This window comes from Furipterus horrens, unplaced genomic scaffold, assembly GCF_987537825.1.
Source record: "Furipterus horrens unplaced genomic scaffold, mFurHor1.1.pri manual_scaffold_10, whole genome shotgun sequence".
NCBI lineage: Eukaryota > Metazoa > Chordata > Mammalia > Chiroptera > Furipteridae > Furipterus > Furipterus horrens.
In genome coordinates, this window is record NW_028327180.1 from 97640440 (window position 1) to 97657398 (window position 16959).

Sequence of the window (16959 nt, forward strand, 5' to 3'; positions counted from 1 at the left end):
AGCCAGGACAGAGCCTAATTTTCTAATACACATATCTGAGTTTTAAAAGAAAACTTTTGCCAAATAATCCTTGATGGGTCATTATAAGAAGTCCCAGTTAGGGCAGTTTCAAAAATTCCTAGGTCCCTTAATCCCCAAACAAGTGCAGTTTGTTTCAAAATGCCAGGAAAGTGACACTAACCCAGATCAGGGGCGGACCGCTCTGCCGCACACCAGCCCACCTAATCCCCACTGCCCGCCCCCCACCCCCCAAATCCCGAGGCCGCCCAGAGGCCCGCAGCCCTTCCTGCTGACTGCGTCTGCCCAGGACACCACACACCACCTACCTGACGACCTCAGCTCTCACTAGGGGACTTAGAAGCCAGGTCTTTTTCAGAAAGACATGACCCTTAAACACGGAAGGCAGCGCATTGTGGTAGGAAATACCGAGGTCAATCAGCAGCTTTGGCAAAGGGCTTGGACTGCTGGAGCTGCAGCTTGCTCCTCTGTAAAAATGGCAGAAGTCACACCTACTTCCTCAACACTGTTGTGAAGATCCCATGAGCGGACACAGGTGCCTACAAACGGCAGCGGAGGGTCTCTCCCGCATCTGTGCAGAACCCTGGCCAGAGGAGCAGGCTCTGACCCCAAAACCTTCCCATCAAATTGCCAGGAACGGTCGTCTGGGTCTAGGATGGTACTCAATGCTGGGAGCCCTGAGCCCCCACCAGCGCCCAGGAAGGGCGCCCAGCCTTGGAAGGCAATTCGAGGTCCTTCCCTTCGGCGGCAGGCAGACAGGGCACGCGCAGGTGCACCTCCTCGGCGATGCAGCTACCTGCCACCTCACCTGGGTCTCACGGAGCGTGGCTACTGTAGAGGAATACTTTGTGTTTTTGAGAACTTGTAAAATCCCCTTACCCTGTGCAAATTTTCAAAATACTGGGAAAGTGGCCATGATACACAGAGTATACAGCGGCATTTAAATTGGCAATAGAGTGAAAACAGATGTCTGAGTATGTAGGGATAACATTATTTTTAGAAGCCTAAACACAACTGGGTGGGTGGGCAAGTTTCAGCATTCTCTGGGCAGGACAATGTTAATATCAAGTTTGCAAACCACAGAAAAGCTCCCCACCTTCCCGGAATAAAATGTGGCTTTTTGAGAGGTGCGACGCGACACACCACGATTCTGCCAGCGGTCCATTCCAAGGACAGTGCTTCAAAGGTTTCATGCCGTGAATAAAAAGAGGGGAGAGGCGCGTTACACGCAAGGGTGTGCCGCTCCTCCGTGCCAAGGAGACAGATCCCCGTTCAGGACATCAGAACGCTGACCGAGAGACACTTAGGGGCCTGGTAGAGTGGAAAGAGTATGGACTTTGGACTAAGAATCTCAGTTTTGACAATCTGAGGATTAAATTAAATCTCTGGAGCAAAGTATCTATTTGTAAGCTTGTCGTTAATAATAACCACGATGGTGAGTAATAATAATGAAGACTCCAGATAGTGAAGGAAATGGAGCTGCTCCTTTTAGGAATGGGCCTCAGGTTTCCTAGGAATTCCCTCTCCGTTCAGAGGCACCCAACCCCTCCCTGCACTCTCTGTGGCAAGAACACCCAGGAGAGATAAACCTTTGCAGAAAGCTAAGAATTCTGGTTTATTCTCCCAGACTTCATTTCTCACACACCTATTTCCTGAATCATAGAGGCTGGCCCACTCAGCCAGGTTCTCTACTTTTTCCTTAGAAACGAGCCAATTTTTGGTGGGTCAACGTGGAAGGGCATGGTCAAGGTCATCTACTCATGAGACCCAAACCTGGGAATAGCTAGATGACAGAAGCCAGCACATACACTAGAGCTGTCAAGGCAGAGCAGGAAGGAGGAAAGGGAAGAAGGTGTGAACTGGCAACCTTGCAGGTTATACAGGGGAAAAGACACTGTAACTCTGCATAGGCAACTGGGAAGGGAGACCCAAAAGTCCCCTTGACATTCAGGGCTCAACTCATCTTTGGGCAGCGTGCTTGCTTACAATCCTTTACGGCGCTGCCTTTACGGTAACTGGACTAAAACAAGGCCAACTAATCTTAACTCCTGCCCCTTGTTCAACAGTCAAGGACACCGAGGACCACGCCCTTGGAGGAGGGTGGGCTCACCTCGAGGTCTGTGTAACAACACGCATCCTTCTCCTTCACTTCTTGAATTTTCCAGTTTGAAAACGACGACACTAAGCCTAGAACTACGCGGACCTCGGTTAAAATCCCATGGCTCCCACTTAACTAGGTAGAAAACTCTACAACTCTCTTAGGCTCAGTGTCCTCTTATTACAGCTGGGGACCTGTACCTTGTAGGCATTCAGTGCAGCGCTCTCTGAAGGTCCTCGTAACCATTACATTCTGCTTACGGGGGTTTCCTACCTGACATATGGGCAGGGCCAAGCCCCTGAGGCTCTCACTGGTTCAATCCGTGGATCACTGACAAAACTCTGTCTGTCTGCCCTCAACAGAATTAAACATACTCCCAAAAGAGGGGTAAAGAACAGCGCACGAAATGCAGCAGCACATAAGGTTCACCACAGACTCTCTCTCTCACTGCCTGTGTGACCTTGGGCGATCTACTTAACCTTGCAGAGCCTCGGTTTCCTCAGCTTTAATAAGGACATGACCTACCTTGCAGATATCGTCCGGAGTGTTAAATGAGAAAATGTATCATAAAATGCTTAACAGAGTATGTAGCCCAAGTCAACTCTCTACATGTGGTACATTATTATTTTTTTTTTACTGTTATTACTATTAGTGACTATACCACAAAATAAGATATCACCCCTTACCCTAAGAGACCTAGCCCACAAAAACCTGGAGGAGACCCCTGTGGCCAGCCAGTGGGTTTTCCCAAACCACACTTTAAGAACCACTGGGTAGACCACCACGAGGCAGAGGTTTTGTGTCAAACAGGGTTTCCCCCCATAGCTCTGTTTCCCCTTACATCTGCCTCCTCTACTGACTTACAAATATTATTTCAGCCTGAGGAAGCAGGTATGGTGGGCGGCATCACCCAACGTCACGCCACAGAATAGTAAGTTCATACTGCCCATTGTAATAGTACTCGTGGGGGTTAAATCCAATAATCTACGTCACCAAATCTTCAGTCCGATCAAAGTTCTTCCAAAATCCCTATTTATTAATGATTGGTTTAAAACATCCTTCTCACAATAAAGTATTCACTAAATTATTCAAGGAAATTTAGAGCTACTTTGTAAACAATAACTTGGGGGGGGGGGCAGAAAGTAATACAGTTTCTAAGAGGTACGAAAAAGCAGTGCCTTAGTAAAACTAGCTAACTATCTAGGGGTGAGGGACAGCTCCTCCCCCCTGAACACACACCAACCTAAGATTCAAGTTAACAGTCTGTCTCAGCTACTAACACTGGAGGAGCAATTTATTCTAAGTGTTGCCAATGGATCAATTAATTCCTAAACCTTATGACTCGTCCAGCAGCAGTTTGAAATTATTTAAGCCTCCCTAATTTAATAGCTCATTTTAGGGAGCCGAATACTCAAGACAAGGGTTGGTGCTTTCAATAATGACATTCCAGTTACATTCAGATTTACTGTTAACCAAATGATTCCATTAGTCCACATCTGCCTCAGAAAAGGGAGGGCAGAACCCTCCCCAAAGCACATGTTTCTCCATTAATGAATTTTGGCACAATAACTTTTATGTCTATCACCTGGGGGAGAGGATTACTTCACATTTGGGAAACCCAGTATAACTTTATGGGTGATACAGCACTGCCCGGAGAAGGCTACATTTTTCTGCCAAGGAGGAAACAGTGAAGTAACCAGGACCAGCCAAGAACACATGGGAAAGAGTTAATGAGAAATGCCTGTGCGTGTCTTTCCTGGTTCAGGGAAAAAGGCTCAACAATAAAACTGAACCAATTAGAACACACGAACAGTATCAAACACCCGCAATGGCTCTCGTCAAGTTCACAGAGCTTTACTGGGCTGGTGAAGTTACACTCACGCCCAAAATGGTCCAGAAGCATCATTTGCTCTATAAAACCCACTTAATTATTGCTTACAATCATATTCGAGTCATTTTTGTGAAGAAGAAAAAAGGGGAAATTTACAGAGGAAGCTGAGACTGTGCCTTCTCCAGTTCACTAGCCACGGCTCAAAGATGTAAAACTGGTGGCCTCAAACACTGGGTCTTGGATTTTGTAAATCTTTTCAAATTAAAAGGAAAAGTTGATTTGGGATCAGGGTTTTAATTATGGCAGCGCTGCCGAAGCACGTCGTGATGTAGAAAAGTTGGATCACTTTTTACAAAAAGATGTGACACGATATGAAGAATGGCTACATGTTATTCACAGACTGTGGCACATTTAGTCCAAGAGTTCACCTTGAAAAAAAAAGACCTGTTCTATGATGTTAGATCAGCAGAACACCAAGGGAACATAAAAAGTTGAGAACAAGACCCAAAGAGCCCATAAAAAAGATAAACCATAAAGTTACCTCTATGTCCTGGATAATCTTTGGGTATAACGACCTATAAAATGAATTGGGAGGGCCATCTGTGGGTCTGTTTTTAAACAGGTACTGATCCCTGGCAAATAAAAACAAACAGATGTTACATTTTTGCACATAAAACGGTGAATTTTATTTAAACATGGTGCTTACAAAGACATTGTATCACTCAAGTCTTTGGACTTGCATTGAGCTTTAACGTTTAACAGTTGAAAAGCAGGATTGCTGGGTCCGAACATGTCAGACATAGGTTTACTTCATTTATAGCTCTCTAACATGATCCTGCCCTTTTATTTTCTGAATACTCCACACACAATAATCTGGCCTTTCATTCTGTAGTTTCATAAAAAAGTGCTAACACAGCTTTGCGGGAAACCTACCTTAGCACACATCAAACCTCCGCCCCTAAGGAACACCCAGCCCCAGCCCCCGCTCACACCACTGCCCCGTCCTCCGGCTGCAGCCCTTTCTCTGTGCTGACTCGGCCAGGTTTCTGAGGGGTTCAGAGCCACAGAGCTGCATTTAAGTTGATGGGTTTTCTCTTAAAAAAAGAAACAAAGAGAAAAAAAAAGCAAGCCTGCCCGCCATTGCCGTCAACAAGGAACAACAACCAGCGGCAAAATGGGACTGTTTGGTTTTCCGAGAGTTTCTCTTTTCTTATCTATCTCTTGGCAATGGTATATTACCAGTTAAGAAAACCGTGAAGGAGAAAGCATAAATGCACAGCTTTGGAAAGCCAAAACACTCAAATGATACACTACTTCCTCGCAGTGAATAAATAGGAAGAAAACGTGCATTTCAGAAAGAAAAATTCTAACTCCTTTGCCTGCTCGTTCAAAACAGGCCAATGCATCTGGCAGGTATAATGGCTTCTCCTGAGTCATCAAACTGACCCCAGGCCACAGGTATGTTTCAGGGGATGGGCAAGCGCAGTACTCACCACCCCCTCCTTTCTGAAAGCCCCTTCCATAGCGGGTCGGTGCGCACCATCCGCTCGATCAGCTTCTTCCACAGCATGCCTTCCGAGATCACCCGCTGCCATTCCTTACACACCAGCTCTGCCGCACATAGGGACCTGGCATCCAGGTAGGAGAGGATGTTTTCTGCTATGTGATCTAAGCCTTGCTCTGCAAAACAGGAAAGGCAGTTAAGTTATGGGACGGGCAGTGGAAATGTACCAATCACCATTCCAGAAGGATCAGAGGAATAAAGAAACCCTGAACCAGGCCACATACCCGAGGAACATCAATAGTTCTGCAGAGACACGTGTGCCCATAAACATACCCACTTCTTTGTGGTTCTGACTTTTTAAAGATAAAGTAAGTCCCAGCAGCTGTAGTCACTGTGCGTAAAAGCTGATCCTGGACAGTTCTGTATTTGTCAGATAGTACAATAAAATAGTTTTACATAACTCAAACTCTTAAACCGCTCTGGGATAATGACTTCCCAGATGTTACAGATGAGGCGCAGAGAGTCGTGTAAAGCCCTCAGTCACGGAGCAGCAAAGCCAAGGCTGGAATCCAACCTCTTCCTCCCAAGTTTGTGTTCTTCCCCCGCTGACTTACTGTCTCTTGTAACAAATCGTCCTATTAATCCACAATCTACGTGAATCAGTCGGGGCTAAGGAGGAAAAAGTGAAATGCCGACATCTTAAAAAGCTTAAAAGTCAGGTGTACTTAGATAGACTTTTGTCACTAATTTCTTTGTCTGCTTCTTGTGGAGGTGAAGTTCTCAGAAGCAAGAGCCACGTGTCTACAAATTCTAGAACCTTAGACGGTTTACCCCTGACAACGCGAGGGTCCTCTTACAGACGACCGAGAGTCGGCCTCTGCCCGGTACTCTCAGTGCAAGACCCCTGCGGCCAACCCTGCTGCCGCCCGCAAACTCCCACCCTGTGGTTTCAGGCACGTCCTCTGGGTCTGGAAGGAACAAAGCTCAGGCCCAGGGCTGTCCTGTGTAGTGGTGGGAACCCTAAACACACAGGCAGAAAATTCCGATTTCAAGTCTAAGTTCAACACACAAGGTTCCGTGACACGGAACAAACACGGAACGCCCCAACCCCGTGACCCCAGCCGTGTAAAAGGCTCACCAGGAACAACCATCCGTTCTCACTCAAGCTGTAAAACTCCAGTGCGCTTTACGGAAAGGTTTTAAAGACAACAAAGCTCTGTGCACGCTCAATGTCTGTTCTCTTTCGCAAGGCGAACAGAAGACGCACAGCAGCTCAGAGCTGGCAGGGGACACGGATAAATCATTCACCTTTCAGGCCTCACTCCTCGTCTGTGTAAAATGGGCAGAGTAAGCGCCGCTCTATTTACAAACAGCAAAATGAGACGATTCATTAAAACCTTTACAATCCAAGGCTTTCCTCAACTCTGAAATGACTGCTGCCACTGCTGATTACGGCTCACAGGCCTTCATGTGCCGAGCCTCCCGCTCTGGACCAGACCCCCTACTCGGTGGCGGTCGGATGACGAAGGCCACGCTGTGACCACTACCTTGTCCGGCACGTGCCATACGCTACAGTCAGTGCGGTCAGGGAGCACACTGCCTTCGTCGTCACAGCAAGCAGATTCCTAAGACGGCAGAAGTTAAACTCTCCCTATGAAACGTCTATGAAAACAATGCCCCTGAGTCTATAGTGCGCGGTTAGTTGGGGAGGTAGGGGTCAGCTTCGTGTGGGGGCTTATAGGCACCCTAACTCTAATTCCCCTTCAAAGTTTCATCTGACAGTGCCATCGGCCTCTAGAGCTCCGTCGTCCCGGGGTGTGGGTGCGCCGTGCCAGACCTGCGTGACGGGCACATGTAGGAGGTCTGTACCCCGAGTCGGCGGGCAGACACGCGGAGTGCGTCAGAACCAAGGACAGCAGCCGTGCTGCGCGGGGCTTCCCTCGAGGATACTACCCCCAGCCCGTTCCTTAAATACCCACACGGTACCGGCACTGGGACGCTGGTTCTGTAACCGCCTGGCAGCCCTCTTTCTATTCCGACTTCAGGGATATACTGTATTTGGAGAAACTGTCCCATGAAGACACTACCACGTCTACATCATTTCTCTGAAACTCTAGTGGGTAACCTTATCCAGAAAGGAAATCAGGTGAACCTGGTACGTTATCACTCTGTGTGCGCCCTTGCTGCTGCTTACTACACGAAGGCGGGACACATTTTGTGTTTGCAAGTCCGCATTAGCTGCTGTGTGTCCCTTTTTAACATACGTAACCTGTGTTCATTACAGAAGTACGAGATATTATGAAATGCATATAAGCATTTAAATCCCCAAATCCCACCACTCAGAGACGACAGCTTTTACCATTCTGTGTCCACCCTTCTAGGCTTGCACAAACCCACAGCCTTCCCAGATGCTAACTAACTTCTGATAATCCAAGTAAGAACTCTGCTAGAGTGTAACGTCAAATTTATCCACAATGTCCCCCAAATACACCACCTCTAGTTCTTAAAGGCAGGCAACGTGCTCATCAGTCACGTCAGGGTCCGGTCACACAGGGCCACCAAATGGCCGACAGCTGTGAAGGTCCCGGCTGTGTGCTGTGACTCTGCCCGGTCCTCACTGCCCTACAGTTCTGTGGCTGTCGTGACTAGCAATGTCTTCTGGTCTACTTGTTTACAGGAGCTATGTGTTTCCTAAATATCTTCATAGCTTCCTTGAACTGCCATTTCTCCATCCTTTCTGCTTCTCAGGGGGAGAGAAGAACAGGAAAGTGAAAAGGGGAGTGGAAACAGGCTATTCTTGCTGTGATCAGCACGCCTTCTGCCCCAGGACACTGCCCCTCCGCCCCCATTCGTCACACTGTTGCTCCAAATACAGCCAGTTCTGTGTGTTGTTGCCACCTCTCCCAGATCACTTAACCATCTTGGGAAATTTTACATCATGCAGGGTTTTGCCTTCTGGCTACCTTCTCAAAAGCCCAGGCTACCTTTTCATGTGTCTCTATGATTACTGCCAATTTCTTCCATCTTTCTGACCACGTTCATTTCTCATCAGGGAAACCCACGGACACTCAACCACATGGCCTTCTCCTGGTGCCTCTCCATTTCTAGGAGTGACAAAGTAGTCTTCAGAATTTCAAACTTCAGAATCTCTAGCCTGCTTTAACCGTATTTTCTTTTAGAATCCTACCCACGGGCTAGTCAGCTTAGGTCTTCTCTGAACGTGTCCCCCGCTGGAGGACTTATCTGACTCCCTCCTACCTGCACACCTGACGTCAGAACACAGGCGCTCGGCAAGGTCGCACCGCGCCCGTATCAGCGACCAGCTCCGAGAGAGGACGCACACAGCAAGCCCCCAGGCCTGAAGGCCGGTGGCGTCCCCACCGTCGGAGCAGCACGCAAGTCTCCCAGCTGGCGGGGTCATCTACGAGCTGGTCCGCAGAAGCCTGCATGTTGTGGAGGAACCCCTCCGGGTTACTGATTTTAGAAACCAGGAAGAACGGCAGCAACGGGAACAGAGTCCCCGGACCTGCGGAGGGAGCGGCCCGGGAACCCATCGGTGAGGAGCGCCACCAGGCAATTCTGATTCGCTGGGGGCTAGGGCTTCCCGGCAGTGGTGCCCCTTCAGTCCTCTTCCATCCGGCCTCCCCCAGAGCTCCCGCCGGACCACCAGTGAGTCTCTGCGTAAGGAAATGTCTTACTAACACCTACGTCCTCCTCCTTCCAATGCCGTCACTCCAACTCGGCAACATTTCAGCGGCATCCGCGAGGTTTATTCCCTTTGGAGAGCACTTTAAATTCACTTCATCCTTCTAGGAGGCAGCGTGGTTCCGTCTCCTGGAAAATGCACTGGCTTTACACTCAAATGACCGGGGCTGAAGCAAATCGCGTTGCTTTTTGGACCTCAGTCTTCCATAAAATGGACATGAGATTCAGTGCTTACAAGGGATGATCTCCTGTCACCTCCCACCGGCCCCTGGAGAGAAGGAGCGTCCCAGGCCGGGTGGGAAGGCTAACACAAGGAGGGTCTTAAGGAGCCAGGCACAGACCAGGTCCTCCGTAAGCAGCAGCCTGTGATCCTTCCCTCGGTCCCAAGTCCCCACAGGCTGACCCTGTTGGTCAAGGAAGCTAAGCAGTGTTCTTTCCCCTTCTTTGTTATTTCCTCAGAGAAAATACCACACACCTCCTCTGGCCAAGTGCTAAGCCCGCTCTAATAACTCGGTTATAAGGCTCGTATTCCCTCAAGCGTCTGAAGACCAGCACTCACACAGACTCTGTCTGAGCACCTAAGAGGGGCTACTCCCAGAAGCCATGCAGAGGTGTGACGTTCTGGTTTCCAGCCTGTTCAGGACGAGGAAGTGACTGAATATGGTGGTCCAGCTGCCTGGGTTAGAAAATGCTCTGAGGTGTTAAGACTATGCGTTCTCTCAAGTACCGGCCTCTGGCTCTCACTGAGTCTGTGCCGGGGGTGGGGGGGAACTCCCCATCGCCCACCGCCACAGCCGCCCCGAGGCAGCAAGGGGACGCACTGTGGCCTCGGATGCTGAAGAAGTGCTGCTGTTGCTAATTACAGGCACCAGATGAAGGTCTGGAAACATTTCAACAATAAATTAAAACAATTAAAAGGCCCAAATTTCAAAGCTCAATATGTAAATAACACTGTATCAAAATGAAACTCAAATGTGTAATGTCAGTTCTGTGCCCTTGACTACAGCCAATTCTAACACAGCTGCTTAGATCATACAATTACAGAAACTCTTATTATTTTAGAAACGCATTTCAAAGAGCAGCTGCAAGGAAGCTCCCTTCCCCCTTCCTAGTCAGAGGGATCTGTGTAGTTGTAAAACCTGAAGTTAGAAACCCAAACAAAAAACACAGTGCAGATGCTGACGGCAGTCTGTCAATGGACGCCTTGAACTTGGAATATACTGACCTAAGGAACCAGAGAGAAAGAAGTGACATGATGCTCAGGGCACAAAGTCCAACAGTTTGTTGTGCCAACAAAGTCCACACACACCTACCTACATGACGTCAGGATGAATCAATTCGGAAATTAGTGGGTGAATAATAAAAACTTCCTGGCAATAAATCTTATTACCTCTGGAGAAGCAGGTGTTTCCTGTCTCTCTAGGCCTTTTTTTTTTTTTAAAGCTGCCATCCTCAGAATGCCCACCAGATGCCAGGCACATTCTATGCCTTCTTTAATCTTCCCAACACCCTATGAAGCCGTACTATTATTATTATCACCACAAAGAGAAGGAAACTGAGGGTCAGAAAAGTGGGCTCATACACCTGCTAAGGGCAGGGGCTGGGACGCATATTTAGGGGCTGTCTAAACCCAGTGACCACTCTCTTGCAGGGTCTCGGCACAAGCTTTCCTCTGGTTCTTCCACACCCCCAGAGGCCTTTGATCTGGTAGCCTCCACGATGACTAAGCACCCTGACTTGGGGACATAACAAATGAATTAAACCACAGCCAAGAAGTGAAATGTATCACAATTCTTAATTGCTTAGACACCTCACCAAATAGATCAACTCCGCTTATCATCCTTTTGAAAGTACATTCTGCCTCCACTTCAAATGGTAAAAATTTCCCCTTTAACAACAGTTCTTACAAACCACAAACTTAGCTGCAGGAATTGACATTGCAGACTAAACATTTACCATGATTTTTAGAAAACCATATCATAATTATCACTTTTTCCACTGAACCAAAAGGAGCCAGAGACCACAAACATTTTTCCATTTTCCCTATACTAACAGGTATGATATTCACCGTAAGCATCAAAAAGTCAAAACTATAGACAATTTTTATAGAATTAATGGTTTTTATAATCAAAAGAAGTCTTGAGTTGACTGTCAATTTCAGCAGAGCAAAAATTCAAACTCAAGATAATCTGCAGTAGAAGTTAAACACCAAAGTAAAATAACGATTAGTGAGCTACTCCACACATTATTAAATCTAAGTGTGACCAGACATATGGACCTGTTTCTCCCTCAATGCTGTTAAGTTTGGGTCTGCGTTAAGGAACTAGTGCCAGGTTTAATCCAAGTCTACTGACACTAACAAAATCAAGTTAGCCAGCTTGTCCCCAGTTTTTAGAGTCCTATGTAAGATATATACTGACGTATGTATATATGTTCAGATCAAATCCTGTTAAAACAAATAGCATTTTCACAAAAATATTTCCATGACCCAGCCAACAGTCCATTCATTTCATGTAATATTCAACACCACAAAATTCCACTTTAACAGAGAGATGGACAATACCTTTAAATTCGCTGCAATGAACACGGGATTGTATGCAGTTATACTAACCATATTTATATACATAACACATGTTCGTCTGCTCTGTCTCTTCTCCAGGACGGTGCACTGCCCAAGAAAAGGGGCTGCCTCGGAACTGCACGCCACAAACCAAGAGAACAACAGCGCCACCTCGTGGGTGTTCTGTAAACACCAGGTGAGTGCCTTGCCCTCTAAAATGCTTGAGAAGCAAAGTACAAGGCAAAACAAAATAAAACGCGACCAGCAGAAAGCAAACAACAACAAGAAAACATCAACAAACAGACCTGCTTGAGAAAAATGGAGGCACAGCTTCGTTTAGTGAAAAGCGCTCAGAAGAACAAGTATAATGGTCAGTTTTAAAAACCACCCTGTTTTCTCGGTGTGAGATGCGGCCTGGCTCCGGGGAAGGCTCGGGCTGGGGGGCTCTGGGCGCCGGCGCCGCACACACAGGAGACCTGGCTCCCGTGTGCTCACCTCCTACTTACATCCACCTCTCGTTCTCAAGCTCCCGCCCGCTCGTAGTTAAAAGTAAGTATTACTGAGGTGTGTTGTAGAGAGCGTGTATTCTGTACTTCAGGCCAACGCAAGGGATCTTCCGGAGCAATGCTCCCGATACCTGATGCCGCCTCCGCACCGGCCTCTGGACCACCCAGCCCCGTCACCTGCACAGGCACCACAACGCCAGGACGGACGGTCCTGGGCTTTCTGGCCGCTTTCCCTGACCCCTGGCCTCCTAGCCCACACAACGAGAAAGAGGACGAAGTGACGGCGAAGGTTCTTTTCGGCTACTAAATACTATGATTCCAGAAAGAGAAGGACTGTGCTTCGCTTTCCTAGAAATACTAATGAATGAAATGGGCAAACAGTGCTATATTTCCACAGAAAAACAACAGAGTCCTGATGTTCTAAGCCAACTCTCAATGCCCTTAAACACTCCCACTGTAGAAAGTCAGTTTACAAGTTTGGGAAGAGGGCAGATATCAGAAGCCGGCCCGTTGGCTGGCAGCCCAGGCTTTGGGTCTGAGACCCGAGCGCAGGCCCTGTTTGCTGTGGAGACTCTGAGCACACGGAGGCCTGCATGCTGCTGATCACGCGGGGGCAGAACCGGTGGCAATGGCACTGGTTCGTCCCTGGCTATTTCTAGGCCCCCCCTGGCATGGCAGCTGTAACCTCCAGACCACACTGACCTGGCAGAGGAAACCGTTCTGGCCAGCATTCTCTTCAGGCATGAAATCTTTCTATCTTACCTCACCAGATATAAACCAAAAAATTTTTTTAAATAAAGAAGAAGACAGAAATGGATGGCGAGAGAGAGAAAAGAATTCATGAGTGATCAAAAATCAAAGGGGAACAAGCAGGCAGAGCACAGGGGCTTTTCTGAGCAGTGAAGGTGGTGTGTGGATGACAATGTAGATACATGTCATTACACATCTGTCAAAACCCACCTAATTAAAACACATGGAGTGAGCTCTAAGGTAAAGCTAGGGCTGTGGGCAACAAGGACATGTGGCGTAGGTCCCTGTGTTATAACGAATGTGCCACCATGGTATGGGATGCTGGTAGTGGGGGAGGCTGGGCGGTGGGGCGGAAGAGGTGACAATATGGGGACCTTCGGTACCTGGAATTATTCTAACAAGCAGTCTACTTAAAAATAATTCACAGTAAATTAACCAGAGGAGTGAGGTGCGGAGCACGTGTGCAAGCGGGCAGGGCACTGGGCAAGGATGCAGAATGAGCTTTGAGAGCATGATGAAGGCATGTGCTCAGTTCCCCCGTGTCTTTGCCATTCCCTATGTGTCACGTCAGACTCCCACAAACACCCCAAACTTTCCAAGCACAAAGGGTATAGAAAAAATTGTTCCATATTAAAAAAAATTCAGTATAAAGGCACAAATGCAGAGTATTACATAGACTATTAAAGAAAAACACAGCATAGCGTTCATCATTAAACAGATTAAATGAAACATAATGCTGATCAGTGATCCACACTATTAAGCACAGAACCTGCCTCCAGCTCCCAGAGAGATGCTAAGTCAGAACTGGTCTGCAGCTGCCATCTATTAAAACGCAGTGCGGGTCCCAGAGGAGCTGCCTGGCCCCGTCCTCACGCACCCCTCTCACGCACCCCTCTCACGGACACCTCGCCGGCACCACCCAGGTCCTGGGCTGGGTCCTCGCACTGCTGGGTGTCCGGAGAGCCCAGCCGAGTTACCTGGTAAAGCGGTAATGAAGTCCCGCTGCAGCATGGGCTTCAGGTACGAGTTAATGTGGCCATGCTGGTAGTGACACATCCGGGAAATGAGGTGCTCCACGAACTCCACCTGATCGGACTCGGACCACTGGTCGAAATACTTAATGCACAAGTCTTTTTCTTTCTGGTAGTTTCCTTCTGACGGCCTCTTTCTGGAGACGATTACAGATGATGTTCCATTACTTATCTATTTTAGCAAAACAAAAAAAATAATTAGTTTGACAAGGCAAAAAATCTAATTGGTATTTCATTAGAAACATTTTTCAGTCTGTGTATTTAATCTTAAAATGCCAGTTTTACCCTAAAGCCATTCATTCCTTTATTCACTCATTCAAGAAGTAATTAAAAATGTATTCAGAGCTCATGTACTCAAATTAGTCTCAGAAGTAAATGCCAAAGTTACAGCTAGTTCTAAAGCTTAATGATGTTTTAAATCATCGTTCTCCAATGCTTATTCCCAAACCATGCTGTTCTCAGATGACTCAGGCTGGAAATGACCATCTTAGAAAAAACGCTCAGAAAAAAATGCTCAACGGGGCAAGTGGCAACTGCTGGTCTTACTTCCCCGAAGCAGAAAGTTAAAGCTTTGCCTCAGCCCAAGGCGCCTGCACTAGTGCGCGCCTCAGAATAACGAAGGGCTCCTTAACACACCCACAGGTCTGGATAGAGCCTGGGCACCTGCAGCGCTAAGGAGCTCCCCGTGATGCTGAGACTGAGGACCACACTGAAAACCGCGGGTCTCCCCGAGAACCCTGAAGGCGGCTGCATCTGAAAAGCTTCGTTTTCCCCAGCAACCCTATCTCCACAGTGTTTCCAGGGCTGGCAAGACGCTTTAGCCTTCCGCTCGCTTCTTCTGATCACTTACTCAAAGGCGACCCACAGCAGAACACGTGCGTCCGACCAGGTCCTCGTCTGGTGCGGGGCTTCTGGGCACCCGCGCCTGCACTGACTGCACTCGCACCCAGTCTTCGTGGTCCTTGTATAAAACCATTATGTTTTCTAAAACAATGACACTACACGCACTGCACCTGGACAGCGGCATCAACAAAAAGGGATCTGCACCCCTGGACTGAGGCCACGACGCTCAGGAACCTCGCTGTTTAAAAATGAAGTAACCGCAGTGCTTCTGTCAAACACTGGTCAAGCTACGTGGCCACCCCTCTCCGGACAGACAGCCCCGCCCCCACGCGTGAGACCATAAGGAATAACACGTCAGAGGATGTGAAAGCTGAAGGGTTGGATTGCAAACACCCATCATTCCATTCCGAGCTCCTTGCAGACACCTTCCAGAGAAGGAACCAAGAGCTTTGGCCACCAGTTTGCCCCTAACAGACAGCAGACCGACGGATTCCATTGCAGAGGGAAGATATCCTTTGTAAATTTCCACAGGAGTCTCTGGCCTTCCTTGACAAAATCTTACAAACCTGTCCTGTCTGAAGAAAGTTCTTGTGTCCACACCTCAAGGTAGAAAGTCGGAAGGCATTTACCTCCCAGCCCATTTATCCCGACATCAGCCACGGCCTCCTTATCTAGGTAGGAACGTGTTTTCCCTTGTCATTTTAGGGAGGACGAGTTCACGGACACTCCGTGCCACCAGAGGGCAGCATTGAACAGAATTTTTTAATGTTTTTAGTAGGACATTCAGACCCCCCCAAAATCAATATTCAAAACCAGTCAGAGTGAGAATTCTTCGTCGTGGTGAATATCGACGGGTATAAGGAGCACCTTTGCTACTTCTAAGCAGAAGAAGATTCATCATGTTTATAATAGAGAAAAATTAGAAATAACTGACCAAGTACAAGGAACTGGTTAAAGCAAATGATAATATATCTACACAAAGCACTAAAATGTAGCCATTAAAACTGGGTTAAAAAAATAAGACTTTAATAACAAGAGAACTTTTTATGAACTAATGTGAAGGAACAAAAGATGAGAAGCCTAATCACAATAGTGTGTGTGAAAGGGAACACGCCAGGACAGAGGTAAGAATATACGTGCATATGTTAAAAGTGCCTAATCTTGAGAAAGAAAGCTTTATATATTTTCCTCCACTTTTATATTTTTCCATCATAACTTGCCAAAATACTGTATAATTGCTTTCATCACAGGTTAAGTATAACAATGGTAACAAAGTGCATTTATTTGTGCACTGATTGATAATTTACAAGATACGTTCATACCCATTATCTCATTTGATAAGCAAAAGGCTCCTAACTGTGTCCCCTCCTGAGAGCGACGGTTTCCATTAACTAGTTGACGGAAAGACAGATAAAAACAACCTGAAAGCCACAGTGTTCATTAAGAACCACTGTGAACGGCAGCATCAAGAGTGAACGAAAAGAATCCTACGGCAAATACCAAACGTGAAGGAGGGGACAGAAGGCAGCCTGCGGCAAGCGCAGGACCGACTCTGAAGCGCGTTTGCACTCCCACCCCGGACCACCTGCCGGGCCCAGAGCGGGCTTCCCGGCCCTGGTCTGCTTCATTCCGGGCCATCTTCAGTTGGCTGGGGATACCTCATTCTTGCTAAGTAACCTACCCTTTTGTTTCAAGTCAAATGAGCCTAGAGGATTTTTTTCAACTCTTCTCTTCAGGTTTAGGTGTGCTCTGCCCCTGGGTCCTCATGAAGGGAAAAATGATCTGTATCATAACGACTGATGAAAACACCCAATCACGACGAGCCCTCACAGGCCTGTCCCCTGGCCCTGTGAAGCCTGGGGACTGGAAGGAAGAGCGGAAGCTTAGAGACAGCCAGGAGAGAGGGGACCAAAGCTGAAGGGGAGGGGCAAAGCCACAGGCAGTGAGGAAGATGCAGGGCAGTGGGGTGTGTGTGTGTGTGTCATGGATGCATATATGCTGGTGGGTGGCGTGGCACCGTTCTGGTGACAGGGGGCCCCGCCATTGTCCGTCTTTGGCTTAGACAGTGGACACAGAGCATTTAAGGCCACAGGCACTTCAGAATCCTCCTGAA

General features: G+C 47.7%; 1 protein-coding gene across 4 annotated transcripts in view; it reads right to left on the minus strand.

Annotated features, from left to right (window-relative positions):
• FBXW11 (F-box and WD repeat domain containing 11) overlaps positions 1-16959 on the minus strand; it is a 97874-nt gene that overhangs the window by 24001 nt on the left and 56914 nt on the right. For all 4 annotated transcript variants that reach the window (XM_090288580.1, XM_090288579.1, XM_090288577.1 and 1 more), the window contains 3 exons: positions 13950-14175; positions 5441-5627; positions 4489-4579 (listed from right to left, as the gene is read on the minus strand). In XM_090288580.1, the coding sequence (XP_090144706.1) occupies positions 4489-4579; positions 5441-5627; positions 13950-14175 (504 nt within the window). The remainder of the gene's footprint in view (positions 1-4488; positions 4580-5440; positions 5628-13949; positions 14176-16959) is intronic.